General features: G+C 38.5%; 1 protein-coding gene across 4 annotated transcripts in view; it reads right to left on the minus strand.

The window, feature by feature from the left end:
* TPPP (tubulin polymerization promoting protein) overlaps positions 1 to 21,332 on the minus strand; it is an 84,876-nt gene that overhangs the window by 25,748 nt on the left and 37,796 nt on the right. For all 4 annotated transcript variants that reach the window (XR_011002552.1, XM_068200516.1, XM_068200492.1 and 1 more), the window contains exon 3: positions 9,147 to 9,300. Coding sequence is in view for 3 of the 4 variants with exons in the window: in XM_068200516.1 (XP_068056617.1) it covers positions 9,147 to 9,300 (154 nt within the window). In the remaining variant the exon portion in view is untranslated. The remainder of the gene's footprint in view (positions 1 to 9,146; positions 9,301 to 21,332) is intronic.

Genomic DNA, 21,332 nt, shown 5'->3' on the forward strand with positions numbered 1-21,332 from the left:
TACTCTCAGCTGAGGTGAAGTGATGAAAGAAAAGAAAACTGTCTGGAAGAGGACAGCACAGCTCCAGCTTTTCTGTAAAGGTAAAGAAATAATTTATATTTGATTTTACTATGAAGTCTTGGGAAAAAATCATGCTATTTATGTTTTTTTAATAAAGGATGAACTGCTGAAACACATGGCAAATGCACTGGCTCTCTAAAGGATCTACTAAATTGAATATTCTTCATTGTTCTTTTTAAATTAGTACCAGGACATACTGGGAACAAAAAAACATTTAATCAGATTATCGTCCTTCATTTTAGATTTGCATTCACACCACTCCATCATCTCTAACAATTAGCATTAAAAATGTCCTGAACTCAAATCTCAGTTAGTTCACCACCATTTTCATCTGACATCTAGAATAAAAATTCTTTATTTCTGGATATACACAGGATAATCACCTAACAGAGTGGCTATCGTGTGAGGTACATATTTTCTTTTACTATAACTACCTTTCTGTACCTTCTTATATTGTTCTGTTAGACTCGAAACCTATCTCCCAACCTATAAAGCTCTTTAGACTAAAAAAAAGACAGAACTGATAAATGCCAAAGTACTCCCTTTTTCTGATTTTTCCTATTTATAGGCTCTTTCAGGAATACCAGCTCACCTATTAAATTTTTTTGCTGAAAATTCAAAAGATGCCAAAAAAATCAAATAAAACATCCTCCCTAGAAATCCTCTCTTAGAGCTGAAAACACTAATCAATGCATACTGTTTAGAAACCTACAAAACCTTCTGTTGGCACCATGCCAAATGCAAACAGTTTGATGGATGCTGATCTGGTGATGGCTGATGGATTACAAATGCCCCAGGCACCTATTTCCATACAGCATCCATGACAGGAAGAAAATGTAAACAGCCTAAATTTGGAAGAAACATTACTTACTACCTGTTTCAAATTGCAACACAGGGATACAGCCCATAAAGGACTATCAAAATAGGACTCCTTGTATTTCCCTAGTAACACAAACTATCTTAAGCATGCAGCAACCGTAGCTGCCGTGCACAGAAAGCGATGGGAGAGCTGATGGTAAATACTGCAGTCTTCACTTTTTAAGCAGCCCATACCACAGAGGCTTATTCTAGCAGAAGCAAACACCTAACACTTTTCTGTGAAATACAGACTGCATATGATGATGAGTAAGAACTGCCCAACCCTCTACTCTATGATCCTCTAGTCAGTAGCTTCTTCTATTACTCTCACACTAGTCTGGGTCAGATAAACCCTCCATTCTCAGCATAGTCGGTTCCATTCAGAAGTTTAACAAACACCACCCCCCACAGAGAGTAACAAACACCTCCATTATGACAAAGCAGCTAAATCCAGGGTTAATTGGTACTGCACTGGGAATTGTAATGAGTATATCTGGAGATTCTGTATAACGGAGATAGATTCTAGACAATAAGCAGAGACACATTTTGTCTTCTCACATAAATTTTTCAGTTGTGCTGTAATGAACTACTATTGTGTTACAGTATCACTGTGTTACCTGTTAACTGCAAGAAAAACAACTTCTCTTGTATAAAATTATAATGATATAAAAGCTATCAGTTTCATCTTCACACCATTAAAAACATCATATTGACAGTACACTAACATAATCATTTAGTGTTTCAAATTCAGTTTATTCTTTTTTTGTGCATTTTTTCTTAGAAATACAGTATTTTTCCTCATTTTGTCTTAGTGTCTACAAAGAAGTGCTGCTAAGATAACAAGGGGCTTGGAGCATGTGACATACATGGAAAAGATGACAGGAATGTGTTTATAAAGACTCAGAATTAAAAAGGGAGAGACAAATCTTATTCCTGTCCTCAACAGAGGCAGTTCAGAAGTAAACAATAATGGGCATGATTTGGAAGATATGAAATTCCAACTAGACACATGAGAGGTTTTCACCACTGTGGTTGGTCAAGCCTGGAAAGAGTGGGGGATTATCTGTCCCTAAATATTATCAAAACTTAAAATTACTAAGTCACAGAACAATTTAGGTTGGAAAGAACCTTTGAATATGAGTCTTTATCTAGTATAAGGCCCTGCTCACAGCAAGGCTCAAAGAGGCTTACATAGAAACTTCTCCAGTCAAGTCCTGAACACCTCCAAAGTCCCACAGACTCCATAGACAACTTATTCCAGGGACTGACCACACTGCAGGTAAGTAAAAAAAACCACAAAACAATCCAACATCTCATCCAAATTCCATATTACCAATAGTCCAACTTCTGTCTGAAGCAGCTCTCATACCAAAGACAGGAAGTGAAAGCTGTTGTCTTTAAACTCTGGAAACCTTAACAAATGCCACATTCCTCCCTTGCCCTTTCTCAAGAAAGGCAACTCTGCAAACTTTTTGCCTGCTACCTCAAGATAACTGATGAATCAAGGACCAGTTTACAGAGCAAGCAACACAATCCATTTCATTATTTTCAATAATTTGAACTAGTTCCAGAAATGCAATATCAACCCTTAAGAAACTGAAATGAACTACGGTAAAAAGGAAATGAGAGCACAAAAGTCAAGAACATGCATTTTGTCTACTGCAGTACAGAAGTATATAGCAGTTTGCCAAGGAAAAATATATTAACTGAAAGCTCTGCAGCTGCACTGGCTTGGCTTGTTTGCAGCAGGAAGACTGTGTGAATTTTATGGACTCAAAGGACCGCATAAAATCAACTCTTGTGTCAAAAGGCTAGAAGCATTACATGAAACTAGTGAAGCCACAGTCATGCAAATAAGGTGACAGTGTGAGACTGGAAGATTTCCCACACTTGCAGGAGTTCTCCCTCCAGAAGAAAGTAGAGGCAAAGAAAAGGAAAGACATTTCAGTGCTGCCAAGGCAGCGTTCCTCATTTTCTGTCAGCACACATTACCATCCCTTCCTCAAAGCTCACAGTTCAAAACCCAAGCAAATGTCACAAAAGCTTTGCACCCAGCACAGTGCAAAGGGCTCCATGAGCAGGGCAGTGTAGCACCACACTCCTGAAGCTGCACAGGGCTCACTCCTGCAGCACCACAGCCCCTGGCAAGCTTGCGGGAACTTTGTGCTGGGCAGCTCTGCACACAGCATGGCACCATTCCCAAAAGGCTCTCCGCAACCAATTCCTGGGAAGGAAAAACACCGAGAAAACCTACTGGACTTCAGGAATATCACACATTCCAAACAGACACTGAGTGCCCTCGCTTTCACAATGAATTCTTGGCTCAACTGAAACAACTTTGCCTCAAGGTATTTTCCACCGCTTGCCACCGCTGACAAAGATTTAAAGCTGCTCCACAGCTTAGGCAGAAACTTAATGATGCAAAACGCTGCAGTAGGATTGTCTGGTTGGTTTTCCTTCCTGAATTACAAATGTCCAGATAGTACAGAAACAGTCCCTGCCTGCCCAAGGAACTGACTGTGGCTCTCCAGCAATCAGTGCTGGGAGTGCCTGCACTGCCACAAACACTGGTGACAGGCAGTTGGTGAGCTGCTCTTCTTACTCCTCACCAGAAGGGTGCAACACCTTAGCCACAGTACTTCTGGCTACACTGTCAGCTGCAGCCAGCTTTCCTCGCTGAAACGGAATGCTTTCCTACATTTGCTCCTTCAGCCATAAAACTTCACTATCTAACAGGACATCCTCCTAGAAAAAGTTGCCATGGAGATTTCTTTATGCAATTAAAAAGCTCTGGGAGCCTGCAGAATCGGCACCAACATTCATAGTCTCAGCAAGGTTTTGAAAATTTTCAATCTGCTGGTAATATCCACCACCTTTGTAAAAATAAGAAAAAAATTACTGTAACAGGTAAAAAACAATCAAAGAGAAAGTCTACCCTCTTTTGGGGTGTGGGGGGCGTTGTAGCAGAACTCCATACCAAAATTGTATTTACTTTGTTTTTAAATTCATGGGAATACATGTACATGCATTAGAAGTCTGCAGAAAGTCAGAAACAGAGATCAAGCTTCAGATAAAACTTGGATTTCATTCGTGTTCCTTTGGTTTAGGCGCGTGCACGGGCACACCCACACCAAAGAAAACAATAAGCACCTCCACTTCAATAATGCCAGAAAGTAACACCATTTTAACTAATCCTGGTTCGAACTTTCCATGGAGTGCCACTCAGATGATTTAGCACTGCAAGTCCTAATTCTATATACAGTACCTAAGCCTGGTACACTTACAAGGAGTCCAGCAAGAGCTAGGGAAAACACAAGAAAAAGGTGCCTTTTGTATGACACCACTTAGAGCAACAAATTCACATTAATCTGTCAAATCTGCCTGACCCAGGTCTAGCTCCATCAAGTGAAGACCATGTAAAGTCCAGCCGTAAGGGCAAATCAGCTGTTATTTGGCAGCTACAAGAGACCCCTTCCTTTCCTCCTCTCTAAGATCTCAACCTCAACTCCAGTTCTTCAGCATTGCAACAGTCCAAGTCACTACATGATCCCAACTCATGGGATCTAGCAGCCTGATTAATATGACCTTCCACAAAAACAGTGTGCCAACACTTCTCTGAGGAGTTTTTCATTGGTGGTGGTGACAAAACAGAAAGGGAAATATATTACAAAGCTTTTTGGTTTTTTTCAGTGAGGGTGTTGCTGAATCTTTCTTCAATTTACTGTTAAAATCAGTCTTTAATGAGACTTGGTCCAAAGCTAGATGCTGTTAACATAAGTCTTTATATAGACTACAATGCCTCTTCCTCATTTTTTCATGTAATTCCTGAAGAGCCTTTATTCATCCAGTGCAGCACTCCAGTCAGAAGAGCTTTGTTAACATACCTGCACAATCCCAGTGTTTCACATCTCTGCATCTAATTTGCCCTGCTTTCCCCATACTATATGCTTTTGTGTGCTGGCGTTAGAGACAGAACCCATGTCTTGCTGCATTTATAGAAGGGCAAAAACCTCCCTTGTCAGGCTTGTCACCTCAACATATCTGCTCTGCCCCTTATGATCTTTCATCTTCAGGTTATGGCAACCTTCCATACCCAGTCTAATAATCTCCTCAGCAGATCAGTAAGCTTAGTGTGTAAAGATACTCTTGTTCCACTTTGTTAGACTTATTCCATCCCTGCTGAGTAGTCCTCATTTCTCTGGTTCTAGAAGCCAAAGCCCCATCTTCAACAGAAGCCATACAGTCTACTTCTATCCAACTGTTCTTCCTCTCGGGATTGGCAAGACAAGATCTAAGCTCCTTACCTATCACCCTCATCCCTAAACCTCTGCAGTTCCTCTTTATATGCACCAGGTTACCTCCAGAGAAGTACTCTGTGTACCCACAAGGAAGAGAAAGAGGAAGAAGGGGTCCATGTGAGGAAGCTGGACAAATCTTGGCCATGCATCTGCAACAATCCCAGATCCTGGCACCTATCAAGCAATAAAACTCCTGAGACATCAGGTGACATCAGAAAATACATGCCTTGATCATCCACGAGAATAATCTCTAGTAATTTTCTGTGACTGGTACCCATACTCCTGACTCATTGTACAGCACCGTTGTCAGAGTATAGTGTAATCCATTATGGAACAGGGAAGTGTAATAGCACATGAGATATTTGGGATGGCAAAATCTTCTGTAACTGTTCACTCAACTCCCTTCCATATTTTCACTAAGACACAGCTCATGATAAGGCCTGATATAACTACAGATCTGTGTCCAGCTCTCATTCAACCAAGGATTCTTAAAAGAACCTGTCTGTCCCCACAGTGTGAGATAGTGCTGGTCAACATTATCACTCATTTTCCCCTTTTTGTGTGAACTCTAAATTCAGGCTCAGCTGACTCTGACGGGTCTTGTTGATCCTCATGAGTGCTTAGGATACTATATGTATTCTGAAATTGAACAACTGCAGGTGGAGCTGATCTGTAACTTTTTGTTGCCCGAAGTCACAAGCTTTCAGCCTTTTCTATCTCAATAGTCTCTGTCCACTTGGTCTCCAGCTGTCACTCCTTCCTCACCTTGTGTAGCTTGGGTTTTCCACAAATACCACGTCAGTCTCCTCTTCATCTTCTCCCACCATCTGGAATCTCAGGACCTCAACACAGCACATCTCCCACCACCACCGCCCTGACCTCTGGGAAGACACAGGAGCTCTCTGAAGCATTCAAGGTGGATATAAGACTTCCTCTTAATAGAACCAAGGACTCTGATGTGCTAACAGCAGTTCTGCAGACTTCTACATCTTAATGGAAGTCCACATGCTGGACAGTATCTCCTGCAGCTTTTTCCCACTACCACTGTATAGTCTTCAAGCAGACCCACATAGTCTAAAGTGGAATTCCTAGCCCTCTTTGCTCTTCTGCTGCAACAACTGTTTTGTCTCATTTACCACACTCTGTGGGCTGCACTCTAGCTTCCTTGCTCTTGCTCTAACAGGTACATTTTGGTGAGAATATGATCTTGCCCATATCAGCATCTCCCTGAGCACCCAGGCATCCAGCTTTTAAAGTGCTGTTGCTGCTGTACTGCTCTACCACCCATACTCCTCTCACCGTGAATCTCACTGGATTGAACCCTGAACAACCTGATCTGGCTTTAAGTTAGCCCTCTTGTGAGCAGAAGGCTTGAATGAGATCATCTCAGATTCCTTGCACTTGAAATTGTTCTGCATTTCTACATCAAGGACCCTGATAATATACACTAAAGTTCAACTGGTTTTATTTTAACAGCAAACAAAAACCAAAGCAAGGATCTGTTCTCCAGGAGGTGTAAAAATGCATTCAGTATTGTTATGGCACACAGCTCTTGGTACAGGAAAAGAAAGAAACTGTTTTACTCTTTATAACCTTTGTGTAGGAATAAGGATAAATTAAAGGCCCTAGACTTCATTTACATGTCTGTTTATAAGCTGACCTGCACTGTGTATTCTATTGAGAGATCACCATCAAGTGAGCTAATAAAGCCACTGGCTTCATTAACTCTTATCACTTTCCCGTGTTTTTCTTCCTGTATGACAAAGTCAATCATACATGTTCTGTTCCCAGATTAGAAAGCAGCCTAAAATTCACTAGGTTTCAATGTCTGGCTGCTGAGCCTTCTCAACCACATCAACAACAAGCAGGGACTTTTGTAATTCTACAACATTCTGAAGGAGAAGAAAAAATAAACAGAAGACGATAAAAAATCTTCTATCACTTCAATCCCAACATGTACTAAAATCCTCATTGTCTGATGTGAAGGTAAACTTTCCAACTGTCCTGCTGAAGAAGTGCTTTCCCCAGGCTGCCATTTAGTCCACACATACTGCCTCTGCCACCGACTTCCCCAGAATACCCAGTACAGAACATGAGAGGAAGCTAAGACACAAAATTCCACACATGATGCTGAAGTGTTCTTATTCACAAGCGTCACTTAATCATGCTTTCAACTCCTTCCCTAATATGTTTAGAGTAATGTGTCAGTAGTGACATAATTTTTTCTGTCTGAACCAAATATACATGACCTATAGCAGAGTTTTACAGAGCAGGGCACACTCTACATGGCATGACTGACTTACTTTAGAACTTTTAAGAAAAGCTTAATGTAGCTTTATCTAACCATACAGAAAGAAGCACGACTTAAAATTTCCACAATATTGACTTCTCAAAGTAAACAAAGCATTAACAGCTTGTATAGAGAATTCATATCTGCACTCCAGGGTTGCAGGACAGAGGAGAGTGGCCATGTATTCATTTATTTATTTAAATGCCTTTAATTGCTAAGTTTGTGGGTCTTTTTTTACCATCCAGGAACTAAAATCACATGAGAAAACAAACATGAAATTTGGTTTTACATACACACACACACTCCCAGCCTGCAATCTCCCTCCTTTTTAAGCTCTGCCTCCTGCCCTTTACTTTTCCAGGTAGCAGAAGAAGATATTCTGATTCCCCTTCCTTAACTTCTTCAACTCTCCCCAGAATGGCACATATTGAACAGACAAGCCTCATATCTCTGGCTCATATTCCCCCACCACTCTTCTCCCCCTGTTGCTGGCACACTCATTTACCTCTGCTGAACCTGTACGATACTACTTTGCATCTGCAAAACTCTTCTCATCCATGCACCCCACACAGAAACTACTCCCTTAGCAGCAGACACTGCTCATTTCAATGTCTGCCTGCTGAAATGCCAAAAATGGAATCAGGAGTGAGGCCTAGAAGAATGTACACAATTTGAAGAAAGAATCCCTGAACAGATGAAGAAGTTACTCAAATTTATTAAGGTAAGCAAAGAACAAAAAGGAAGGTGCAAATTGTAAGTCTGTATCAATATTACCACTTATTTTAAATGAGAGTAGAAGAGTAATAAAATAAGTCAGCTTTTTGCAGGATTTTATAACTCAAAAGAGATCTTTCCACTTGATATTTACACTGATAATTTGTAAAGAACCAGTTTCTGAAAATATTATATTTTCATTCACATCTTTACAGGCAAAATTCAGGAGGATCACAAATATTAAGCAGATGAACTAAACTGAGAACTATTCAAGCTGATGGTAAACACTCCAGTATCTCCTAAAATACTGGATAAAAGCTTGCCTAGGTTGGGCATCTAAAAGGACAAACAAGCTAATGCTTTATAGCTCTCTTTTCACATACAAAGCTTAATACCAGTATTTTAAAATTAAAAAGAAAGAACATTATAGCTCAGACAGACTTGGAACAAGCAAGAAACAAAGACCAGACCACATGATAATTATTCCCAGATTTCCAGTGTTCTGGGATTCACATGGTGTAATTAAATGTATTTTAAGATGCCTTTGCTTTTTGGTATTTCACAAAACATCTTACAACTTTTTTTTGTGGCTCTAATGTCATTATACTCTTTTTGATTTTGATACACCGCTCTTCATGAACATTTCATTGTTTTAAGCATACACAAGAGCTCAGGATATTCCTGAGGTGCTAGTATGTGGTAGTACAATTCCTAGAAGGAGCAATGACAGTGCCACACAAGAACACACAGTAGTGCAATACTCAGTTGTTGCATAGTCTTTGCTCCCATTCTGCTTAACAATTGCTACCTTTGGGCTCACATAGAAATTGGATTTGTGGATTGCAGAGGGAAATGGTGAACAAAACAACACTGCAGTAGAACAAAGGACAGGTAGAAACAATCTGTCCATTAGACCAGTAACATACCGTTACTCCAGTTAAACCTGGGCCTTTTCCTTCAATTAATTTATACATTTCTTGAAGTGCTTCCTCATCACTTTTGCCTTTAAATCGCTTCTTGGAGAGGTCTTGAAGAGCTTCCTTAAACTGCTCAAAAGTAATAGTTCTTACAGACTTTCCCCTGTTGAAACACACAGCAATTGAAAGAAATTACAAGAGAGCACAAAAAGCATTTCAAGAATAGCAGAATGGTTTCAGTTTACCACAGTGAACAACAGAAAATTGCAACACAACAGGAAGGCCCATGCAGCCCATTTATGGTGTAAAATAAAACATAACCCAGGAATATCACTTTATTTTTATATGTACATCAGTAGGATAGCACTTCATAGACTTCCCTTGATGAATGTTCAGAAATAAAAAGGAAATAAAGCAACTGGGTCTACTGTCAAAATGCCTGCAGCTCATCAAATTAAATATAGTCTCATTTGGTTGATCACTTATAATGTCTGCATGTATAAAACAAGATCTAAAGCATGTTAGGCGAGTCTTTGCATTTACTACTTTTTATTCCTCTTTGAATAACTTGTTCTCATATTATTTATAAGCCACTATTAATATATTCACAAATATATTAAGAATTATTCTGCTATTGCGTAAAGCAAACTATTGAAAAGCATTTAAAAACTTGAAATTCCTCCTCAATTGAAGACTGACAAGTTTTTAAATGACACATTTAAATTTAACACCTGTTTTCCTTTGTAGACCTTCATCTTTAAAAGACATTTAAAGGTACATGGAAAACACAATATAGTAGCCTGGTAAAATCATAAATTTTGCTGTACAAGTGTGTGGTGCGAATTCTGATGAATGCAAAATTCACACTTTACAAACACCAGTTTATACTGTCATTCCTGCAGATCTTTTTTGGTCAATCACACCAAAGGTATCAGTTGATAGAATTCTTACAAAGCATTCACTACAGTGATATGTTTAACCAAAAGGAGGTTAATGCATATCTGTTTTCTAGCATTTTAAAATATTCAGTTTAGCCAGGAGATAATGTTGCAGAGTATGCACTGTTCCGCTCAATTCCCTAATATTAACCTAGTTTTAGTGTTCCTCATTTTAAAATTCAGGTATGAAGCAACAGTAATAGTGAGTTTACTCACCATTAAACAAAACCCAACTATTTTTAGTTGTTATGAATTACAGCAGACACAAACCACATCTTTTCTTGTATTAGTAAACTACAGATTCTCTGATCTTTAGAATAAGAATTTACACCTCAAAATGTAGCCATATAATTTGAAATAAAGTTTAGCAGATCAAATAGAACAATTTTCAAAAAGATGTTTTGATACTTATGCTGATATAATCTTAAATAGTACTATCTTCAAAAGCAGAAAATGTTTACATTACAAAATTCTCAAAGTTAAAGTAATATATGAGAGTCCATGTTGCTGGGAAACATGCTACTACGTAAGTTTTGTTTGGTGCTCGAGCATTTATTTTTATGCCAATTTAGAGGACATTTCAAGCAAATCAGGGGGAAAAATAACCAAGCACCACCACACAACCCAGACCAGTCCTTTCAACAGAGACAGCTGTTTACATAGGAATAAACAATAGATGCTAGGATAGAGAAAGTGTGCACCAGCAACAGAAATCTTGGGCTAGAAAAGAAGTACACAGAAATCTGACTTTAATTCAAGTGTCTAAAAGACCATTGTGAAGAGCAATTCAGCTATACATCATGGATTAATCTTTGATCTTCTTTTAGATACCTTCAGTGGTCAAATCCCTCTCAGCTGGGGGACGCCTCCACTAATGGAAAGGGGAAATGAGATTTCTGGTTTAGCAACCAACAGTTAGAAAGTGACTCCTACTTAATTAACTAAACAAAAATGAAATTTTATCCCAGGCTTTTAAAACAAAGAAAAATCTGTTATTCACAACAAAATTCAACACTAAGGGAACCCTTTATGTAATTGTTCATTACTAGCATTCTTTATTTTCAATGCAGCCCAACATATGTATCTAATGCCAGTAACCCCCACAAAATAAACTTTTTGTGTTTTTTAACCAAACATTGTTTTTTGCAACTACTTGTCTGCTTTAGGTAAAGCATGTGCTGGAGTATCTCACAGAATTAGCTGGTAAAAGAACATCATGACAGTAGAAATAAAGAATATAATCCAGCACTTCATTACTCAGAAAGACAGGTGGAATAAACTGCAATTCACTACCTGGAATTTCTCCAGGATTCTCATTAATAGGATTAACATCCCTCTTCTGATGAAACATGTCCAAGAACTTTTAAGTAGCACAAGAGATCAAGACTTCATTTTGTTTTGCCTCTCCTTTAGAAAAAGAAAGCACTGGCAATCACTGTAAGGCTTCAGCATAACAACACCCTAAGGCCCTAAATTCTCTACAGATTCATGCCAAGCCTAGCATTCAGGCCTTGCCAAAGGCAGTTTTCTGTAGCACATAGGTTTAGCTTGGATCATGAGTCAGGGTCATTGCAATGGGAAAGAGAATGATTACTTTCAGCAAAACCAGCAGAAATTCATGTTGACTTGTTTATTTTTCAGGGAATATTCTGAGCTGGAAGAGACCCACAAGGATCATCGAGTTCAACCCTTAAGTGGTCAAATCCATGGCCTTGTTGCTATTAGCACCACACTCTAAACAAATGAACTGATCTCAGGGTTTTATTAACAAATGAAGAATTTCTGGTTGCACACTTATTAAATAGAAAAGCAAAACTTTTTTTTTGTACAAATTAAAAGGAAAAATACATAAATATGGCTGCCAAGAGGAACAGAGAATATTTGGTCTAAGAAACAGGTATACCTACCTTTCACATTTCATCTTTTCCCTATCACTTACATGGAGCAAGGAAATGCGTGGATTTTTCCCTTTTAGCTTAAGGTAAAACCACAAACTGGACACATATATGACCAATGTACTATTGCAGCTGAACCCCAAAAGAGAAACAAATGTGCATCCTAGTTGATATTCTTTATCAGCAAACAACATTAATTGGAGTTATGCTAAAAATAGGATTGGGAGTGAAGGAATTTTTGCAACTATATCCCAAATTTCCTAAATAAAACAGCTTTAATTTTGAAATTTGTTATCTTTTTCTGCACTCCAAAAATATTCCCTCTTGCTCCCCCATCTATTACAATATTATCAAATCCACTTGTAAAGCATCATAATTAACTCCAAAACTCTACAGCTGCAACATATGTCAAGTCTCGTGGAAAACCCTAGGAACACAACATGTTCTTGCACTTTTGATATGTGAGGTATGGTACATGTATGCCATGTACCAGCATCTAAATTATCAAGCAGCATCTAAATTATCAAGCAGCAATCATGTCCTCTCTCTAGAGACAGGTCTTGAAGAGCTCTGAGCAGTTGCTGTCATCATGATTACTAACTAGAACAGCATGGTCCCCTCTCCTCTGTCTGTATAGTCATGGGTTGAATGTATAGGAGACCACTGACTGAGTAGGTAGAAATGAGAGAGGGAAAGAAAAGTCTTTCAACAAACCTTGATTTACACTCTGTCCAATCCAGGTAAATAAAAACACTATAGGGGATAATGACTTGTGAGTACTATTGGATGGAAAATTGGACATGAGCCAGCAACATGCACTCCCAGCCCAGAAAGCCAACTGCTGTATCCTGGGCTGCACCAAAAGCAGCACCGGAGCAGGGTGTGGGAGGGGATTCTGCCTCTCTATTCTGCTATGGTGAGAGCCCACTTGGAGCACTGCATCCAGCTCTAGGGTCCCCAGCACAGGAAAGACATTGACCTGTTGGAGCGAGTCCAGAGGAGGGCCACAGAGTTGATCAGAGAGAAGGAACAGCTCTGCCATGAAGACAAGTTGGGAGAGTTGGGGTTGTTCAATCTGGTGGAGACATTGCTCCAGGAGATCTTACTGCAGCTTTTAGGGGGCTTACAAGGAAGGATGGGGGAAGGCTTTTTAGCAGAGCTGTTGTGATAGGACAAGGTAATAGCTATAAATTAAATAGGGTAGATAGAGACTAGATATAAGGAAGTCATTTTTAGGAGGGTGGTGAAACACTGCAAGAGGTTGTCCAGAGAAATGACAGATGGCCCACCTCTGGTCAGGTTGGATGGGGCTATGAGCAACCCAGTCTCATGCAATATGTCCCTGCTCACTGGGAGAAGGGTGAGGTGGTGGTGTTTACCTAGATGACATGTAAAAGCCTCCCTCCAACTCAAACTGTATGAAAAATTATAATACTATGAACACAGCATAACACACAAGGCTGTCATACCCCCAGCTCATTTTCACCATTTTTAATGCCCTGCTCACATTCAGGAAATCCCTTCCTTATACCAGCTTTTCAGACCTCATGAACTTAGGAAAAAAACCCCAACCTATAACCCCCCAAATAAACTAATTCCTTTTTATTAAGCAACTGCCTCAAAGAATCAGCCTCTTTGTGTATATTTGTAACTTGTTTATAAAAGCTCATTATAAATATCTCATTTCCCTGGGAATAACAAAACAAATATATTCACTTTCATTTTCCAAGTGATACAAGTTCAAACAACTTGTCTATAATTAAGTATGCCAAGGGTGATCACTAAGTTCTTAACACTCATGTCTTAGGTTTAGCATTCCAGAGAGTTATCATAGAAAGTTAAAAAACTGTATGTTGAAAAAAATACTTAAAAATCAAGGCATCAGAATGAAAATTAAAACTGAACAGAAAATAAGACAAAAGGGAAAATAGCAACAAACAAGGGAAGGTAGGAGGGAAAAAATGTTTTTACAAAACTAGGCGTCATAAGGTTGGCCACTTCAAGGAAAAGAACGAAATATATGAGGGACATTAATAACAAAAAAATTTAAAGCCCTATACTTCATTATGACACAAAGAAACCTTCATGTTTAGAAAGGATACATTCTTACATATCATTCCATTTTAAGCTCTGTTTCTTACAACAAACAGAATTACTGTAATGCATCATCCTTTAGTGGCAGAAACTGTGTTCATGGTACAATAATGATAGTCTCCTGTATCTATGCCTACACTTGGGAACAGAATGAACATACTCAGAAGAATTTTAGGAAGCTTCCCATCACTTCCCCCTCCTTGATAAGTCTCTCCACATGTGGCTACTATGTAATGGGAGATTCTGAAGTTTGAAATACTCAGTTTGCTCTTGGAAGCCCAAGTTCACCTATATCAGGTGCATCAGTTCTGTGTCTGGACATCAGCACAGTAAACAAAGTGCAAAGTATCAAACACTGGCCTAAAGGAGATAGGAACAGCAAGCGATGCAGCTTTCATTTGCAAATATTACTACTAACAGTGCCCCAAGTTCTTAAATGTGAAAGCGTACTGCTGCAAATGGATACCATGGACTTGAATACTATTTGGATTAACAGTTGTCTACAATTTCAGCTGAAAAGCTACACAATTACATTCCATATACCCGATAGACAAAATCCTTGACTGGTATTAGAGATCTTTATCTCCAGAGCACTAAAACAGTTCAGTGTTAATAGAACAAAGTCTACAACTTAATAGGTCCTGCTGTAATCTCCAACCAACAAAAAAGTCATCCCAAATTCCCATCACAACATGACACTTTTCTATTTTCTTACATTGAAGATAGGAAAGAAAATGTAGAATTACTGAGAGAAGGTTCTATTTTTGTTAGCATGTGAGACAGATTAGCATGTCAGGATTGTGGCAAGATACGATAACCAGGACTGTTCTGCTGTGGAAATTGTCATCTATGGTCTAAGGAATATAGCAGGTCCAACAAGGGTCTAAAAACACTCTAACTAGAAGTGGGAGCCCAACAAATATTTTTGCATAAACTAACAAAAAGAGTTTTGTTTGCAATTCTAAATTCACCAGAGACTTTGGTGTCTGATCAACTGAGCAGCCAAGTAAAACTCAACAGCATCTTTTCTTGTAAATTAGAACAGGACTTCAGGTACTTCCTATATTTATTCCCTTCCAAGGTCGTTTCATTCATTCAGAAAACAGAATGAAGGACCATGCTAGCAAGAGAACGCATGAGCAGCTTATTTGTCACAGTTTCTGACTTACTGGCACAATAAGCCTGATCAGGCTATTTCTGATTTGCCACTATTGTCCAACATCTACGTCTTCCTAATACTAAGAAACATTTCTAAATTATCAGAAGCAAACATTGAAAATTATCCAAATTAATCATATAAAGGCATAAACACTGAGAACAAGACAATTAGTCAGGCATTTTATCCTAAGGGCCAACTAAAGGCATATTTCCTAATAACATTCAGCCCTGATTTCACACTTCAGCTGTTTCTCTTTTATCTTAACACACCACACCAAGAAGTCACTACAGCTGAAACTTACTGATTTTCATACAAAGATTTTTCTTACTTTCCACTTTACAGCAGCAACTTTATTATTATTGCTGTTACAGCCCAGAGCATTCACCCCTCTTTGTTTAGTAGAACAGACACTTTCTCTTCATTGCTACTTGTAAAAACACTAAGTTTCCATGATGTGGTCTATAAACATAATGTATGTTGATAACAATTGCTAGTGGTATTTGTACTGCACACCTTGACAATAATAAGGTACCACATACAAATTCAAATTCCTTGAAACAAAATAGGTTTGTACTTGTCTCTGCAAAACACAACACTCATCCAACAGATGTATTTTTTTCCAATAATGTCTGCTGTAATGTTATCACCACAAAGTCCAAGGCTGTTTAACCAAGAAGCAGATTATGCTGCAGGGCTGTTTGGTTTTTGTTTTTTTTTTTTTTTTTTTTTTTTTGTTTTTTGTTTTTTTTTTTTTTTGGTAGTTTACAATTTTCATTTTCTCTCTTACACAGCTCAGAATTTCTGTGGGCTATCAGCACGGTAATTCATAGCCAAGAAGTCCCAAACTAAAGGTAGGTCCCTAGGTATCTAAGCAGGCTGGTAGAACCTTGCAATCTAATGGAGATATCCTGTGAAGGTCTGATATTTGCTGTATCATGCAAGAACAGAATAAAAAAAACCCTTAGATATACAGTGCAAAAAACCCCTCAAATATTAAAAAGATAAGATTTTCTTGGATTAAACTGAACAATGTATAATTAACCCAAATCACAGGCTTGTGTATAACTTTTAAAAATACAGCTGAGGATCGATGAACAAGCAAAGAAAGCTACTTTAATACTATCAGGGTATTTGCACTGCACTAACTAACAGTTCTAAAGAGACATGGTTCAAAAAACAAAATTAAGGTAACAAAACTTCAGAAATCACCTCGCATCAGACTTCTGCCCAATAATTGGGTAAAACTGGGATATCGAAATTAGACATCTGTATGTTGATGCAAGCAGGAGTAATTTGGCAAATTGTGAGGAAAGAGGCATTGATGATATTTTCAAAAAAATAATCCTAGGAAGAAGCTACAACAGAGATTTTCAGCTGAAGTAGTAGTCACTTCTGGAACACAGGCACCTTTGAATGCATGGCTATTTACCACAAGTGGATTCTTTTGACGGGAAGAGTATGACTGACAATTAAGACATCCAGATGACCTTCACAATTACTCTCTCTAAGACAGATAGCATGCTGGCCAAGTCACAGTACAGCAGCTCAACTAGATGGCTTCATATACCCCGTGACCACAAGTGAATGCCATTATCAGTTTTCTAGGAAAGAAAAACAAGACAAGCACAATGCAAAATGCAGCACAAAATTCTCTCACTATATCTTTGCAAATAGTCTTCACTTAACAGAAACCTCTCTGGGAGTGGGCCACAAGGGCAGAACACCTCAGGTCATTTACTGAGGAACAGAACCTGGAATGGTCAGTTTTCCCTCCTGGTGCTTTTTGTCTCATTAATGAACAAGGGTAAAGAAGAGTATGCCCAGTTTATTCTAAGTGTCTGAAACTGGGACAGCTGCTAAACTATGAAAATCTGAAGCAAGAGGACATCAACGGCTCACTAAACCAGTAGCTGATTTGCAACTTAAGTAATTTTAGGCCTCTCTTATGAAAACTCTGTTTTCTGATCCTTGAGTTAACACCTCTCTCCTCTTGACTTTTTTTCTATCCTATGTGCTTCCTATGTGCTTCACTCATAGTGAAAATTTGTTTCCTTTAAAATAAAATATGAAATTCAAAAACAGACAAACCCAACAGCTATGAGCCTATCAGATAAACTAGTATTGGGAAGGGAATGAAGGGGGACTGGAGAAAGAATATGACTTGGCAAAAACATTACTAAGTAAAAGCTTCCAAAAGAATGCAAATCCCAGAATGATTTAAAGGGGTTAAAGAGATTTAATGGGATTTACAGAGGATGAGGAAAAGAGAAAGTCCAAACAGACAGTAGGTCTGATAGCTATACACAGCTTAGAGGAATAGATTAAATTAGCTAAACAGAGTAGCAGAATCCAATTATTTCACATTTGTTTGAGGTTTTCTTCAGTTTAAGAGAACAAAAATAATGTTACATTTGAACATTTAATAATGAAGATTCATGTAATGGTTAGCTACTGATAAGAAGTATTAGGAAAACTCACTGGCCTGAAGAAGCACACACCCCAATTTACATTAAAGGAGTTTGGAAGTGTATTTGGCATGACAGGCATGGACCAGAGTTTGGAAAAAGATACAAACATGTGCTACCAAGTAGTCTGGGAGTACTTCAGCTTTTCCTTGTTATAGAAGAGAGATATCCACCTTCTGGTTGTCAGTCCTGTGGACTGTACCCATATTGTACACACAACAGATAGAAGACAATTTTATCACTCCTTAGAATGCTGTCTACTCCTGTGAAAGAATCCAATAAATGACATACAACTTGCAGATAATGTCGTTCAGTAACACAGAAATCCATCCCTTGGGTGTATGACAGATTGATACCATTTGACAGCACAATTTGGGTGGAAGTTAAGACATTAAAGGACATGGCAGGGGTGAGTGAAACTAGCACGAATATTGGCCAAAGTACAGAAAGATGTAGGAAATTAGGAGCAATTAAAAAAAGAGGCTGCAGACAGGTCTTAGATACAAATGGTAGGGGACAAACTAGTGCTGAAGCAGAAAGACAATGCCTCAAAATCAGGCTTCTATGCTTGTTTCTTCTCTAGAAGGCTCAAATGATTTGCTGTTCTCTTTGGTTCTTGTCATCTGAAGGATATGCACTAGGCTAGGCATACATACAGACCATAGGGGAAGGGAGCAGAAACTAACCACAGTGTAACAGCCCAATATAGTGACCAGCTGCCAGAGACACTGCTGAGCATATCCAAAATACAAAAATACAAGAGGATAATGTCATAGTGCCCATCAAGTCAGCCTCAAATAAATAAATTAAAGCAGTTAAGAATAGTTGAAGATTTACTAAGCATTCTTAATAGCTGATCACTTCATCTGTCTTCCCCAGGCTGAGCTTACCCCACAAGCTAGTGGTGAGAAGCTTTTTTCATATAATAATACTTAGCATTTTATCTTCAGAGAGCTGAAAAAGCTGATACAACCACTGCAGTTTCAAAAGCTCTTTCTGCTGGTGAAGTACAGGGGCTTAGGGCAAAGGCTTTACAGCTGAGAGGACAGGGCAAACAACCAACATCACCTGTACTTTCTCCACCACTTAAAGCAGTGCACATGAACACACTGTCTGGTAACTCAGGGAAAGAAAAGTAGGATACACAGATAAGGTATCCTTCTACAGCTCACCAGCAATCCCATGTGAGCTGACATGTCTCATTTACATTCCAGAACAAAAAAAAAAAAAAAAAAAGCCAAAACAAACCAGCATTTGGGTTTATTTTGATTCTCTCTTGATTTCACACCTAGTGTGAAAACAATTGATTAAAAATGAGACAAATGAAAGTATAATGAAACGACATCCAACAAAAACACTGTTCTAGAATATTGCGACAAGCCATGACCATGAGTAAGGTCAACGCTGCATGGCCAAACATCTTCTAAGCAGAAGTGAATGCATTTTATCCCAAGCAGTTAATCCATAGAAAATATACAAAATTGTTCATAAGTATGACTAGAAAAATATTCTCAAGGACAGCTTTCAGATTACCAGCTATTGTTCAGGACTTCATTTATATTACTAACCTGAATTTATATAAATACATGGCACTCAGAGATAGGAAAAGGGACATAACCTAATGAACTTTCATAGTAGCACCCTCAGGCTTTTGGTAACCAGTAGCCTTCCTTACTGCTTTCTCTCTACATACAGTATCAGTGTTTTGACTGAATTGACATTCACGGAAGACATTACCTTTTTTGATGAGATCAGTTAACTAAGAACAGGACATGACATTTGACAGGGGAATAAAAAGCAGAATTTTTACAATAGAAAACAGAGTTACATAAGACAGTGCTGTTTTTATTACTGAGACCCAGAACAGAAAAGCTTCATATCTAAGAACTAGATATTGAATGGTTATATGGTATGACATCGTACTTGATTTAGACAAAATTCAAACTCAGGAGGACAAAGAACAATGGCATTATTAAATAGGACTGGACATAGTAAGATCTTAACTCCATAACTCTCAAGATATTATAGCTTAAATTATGTTTTCATTGAGAATTGAACTGGACTTTGAAAGTAAACTACTGCACAAGGGACAGAATAATAACTGAATCCAACTCTTTATTATGGAACAAGAGCGAGCATCCAAGCTTCTGTCTTGCAACATATTACTCAAAAATTTGTCTCAGTTTTTCCTTAAAATTACATTAAAACAAAAACCCTACATTTCTGTGCTACTGACTTTCCTGGAATTTCTTTCTTATTTTCCTCCTCAGATACTGTGATGTTTCAGCAAAAACTCTAGCTGTGTATCCTTACAATGCTAATATTATGAGGGATATTTAATTCCCAGATGGGAATTTAATAACTACTAAATTTTTTAGCCATTTTTCCTACATTCAGCCAATCCAGATCAGAGCAGCACACAAAGTACAATACAAAATTGTGGCAAGGCAAAGAGTGAGTATTGTGGAGACATGTTTTTAAATTACTGTGAAGCTCAAGTAAAACCACAAGTACAGCTTGAACATTTTATTGCTTGTTCCTATGGAGAAAGGTGTCTGGATCACTGTTTCAGTGAGGCCTCTGATAAAACTCCCATCCTAATTAAGAAATTACACTGGTCAATATAAAGAAAATAAGTCCCTGGCTGATGACAAGAAAAATAAAGGAAAAGGGATGAGCAACACAACTGTGAATTCATGTAGAACATATTCAGTCCACTGTTCAGGCATGGCAGCTGTTTGTTAATCACCATACTGCTCCAGGACACAGCAAGTTTACTTGTATTTCTTGGCCAAGAAATTCAGAAAGTGTTGTCTGACAGCTGAGGTAACCAGCTCCAGGACATTCCTCCCTACCCTCCCAGTAAAAATTTCCAGTTGCAGACTGGTTTTCGATGAGTTTTTTGTAAGAAGGGTACAATACCACTTAATATTTTACATAAGAAATATTATACATATGTGGAAATGCCCCTGTTCCTAAGAGAGAGGAATGTGATCCTACCCCTCTTGTGTTGCTAATAACTCCTCCCTTGACCCGAGCCCTAACTCCACCCCTGCGTTATTTTATAAAAACCCCACGACTCTGCCTTTGCCCAGTCGTTCCTCTCCATCCCGCCCCTCCTCCCCACAGGTAATAAATGGATTCTCGAGCTTTCTGAAACAAAGACCCAACTCATGTATTATCATGCCTGGCACCAGCAGCTGCACCCCTCTATGGACTCGATGAACCCAGTTGCAACATACATATTTTTCAAAAACAGCTTTGCTTTGTTATTTCTGAAACATAATTTAAACAAAACAACACAGACTTATATATTTGGGAGCTGCAGCCAGTTCAGCAGACAAGCTCAGCAGTAAGCAACTCACTGCTGAAACTAAAATACAACTATGGAAGCCAGAGCAGCAATCCTCTAGTTCAAGGTGGAATTTTCCTTTAGAGTTTAATTACAAAGAATTAAAAAAATTTAAAGAGTTTTATCAGATTGTCTCACTAAGAAAATATCATTGTCACATGGTTTTACAACAGCACCATTCCAGTTTTTCAAAGGATTTCACAGAGTTGGATTGTTTTCCATGTCAAATCACATCTAACCACAAAAGCAATTTCTGAATCCAGTGACAGCTCAATGATAGGGAACTCTCTAA

This window comes from Anomalospiza imberbis, chromosome 1 (assembly GCF_031753505.1).
Source record: "Anomalospiza imberbis isolate Cuckoo-Finch-1a 21T00152 chromosome 1, ASM3175350v1, whole genome shotgun sequence".
NCBI classification, from domain to species: domain Eukaryota; kingdom Metazoa; phylum Chordata; class Aves; order Passeriformes; family Viduidae; genus Anomalospiza; species Anomalospiza imberbis.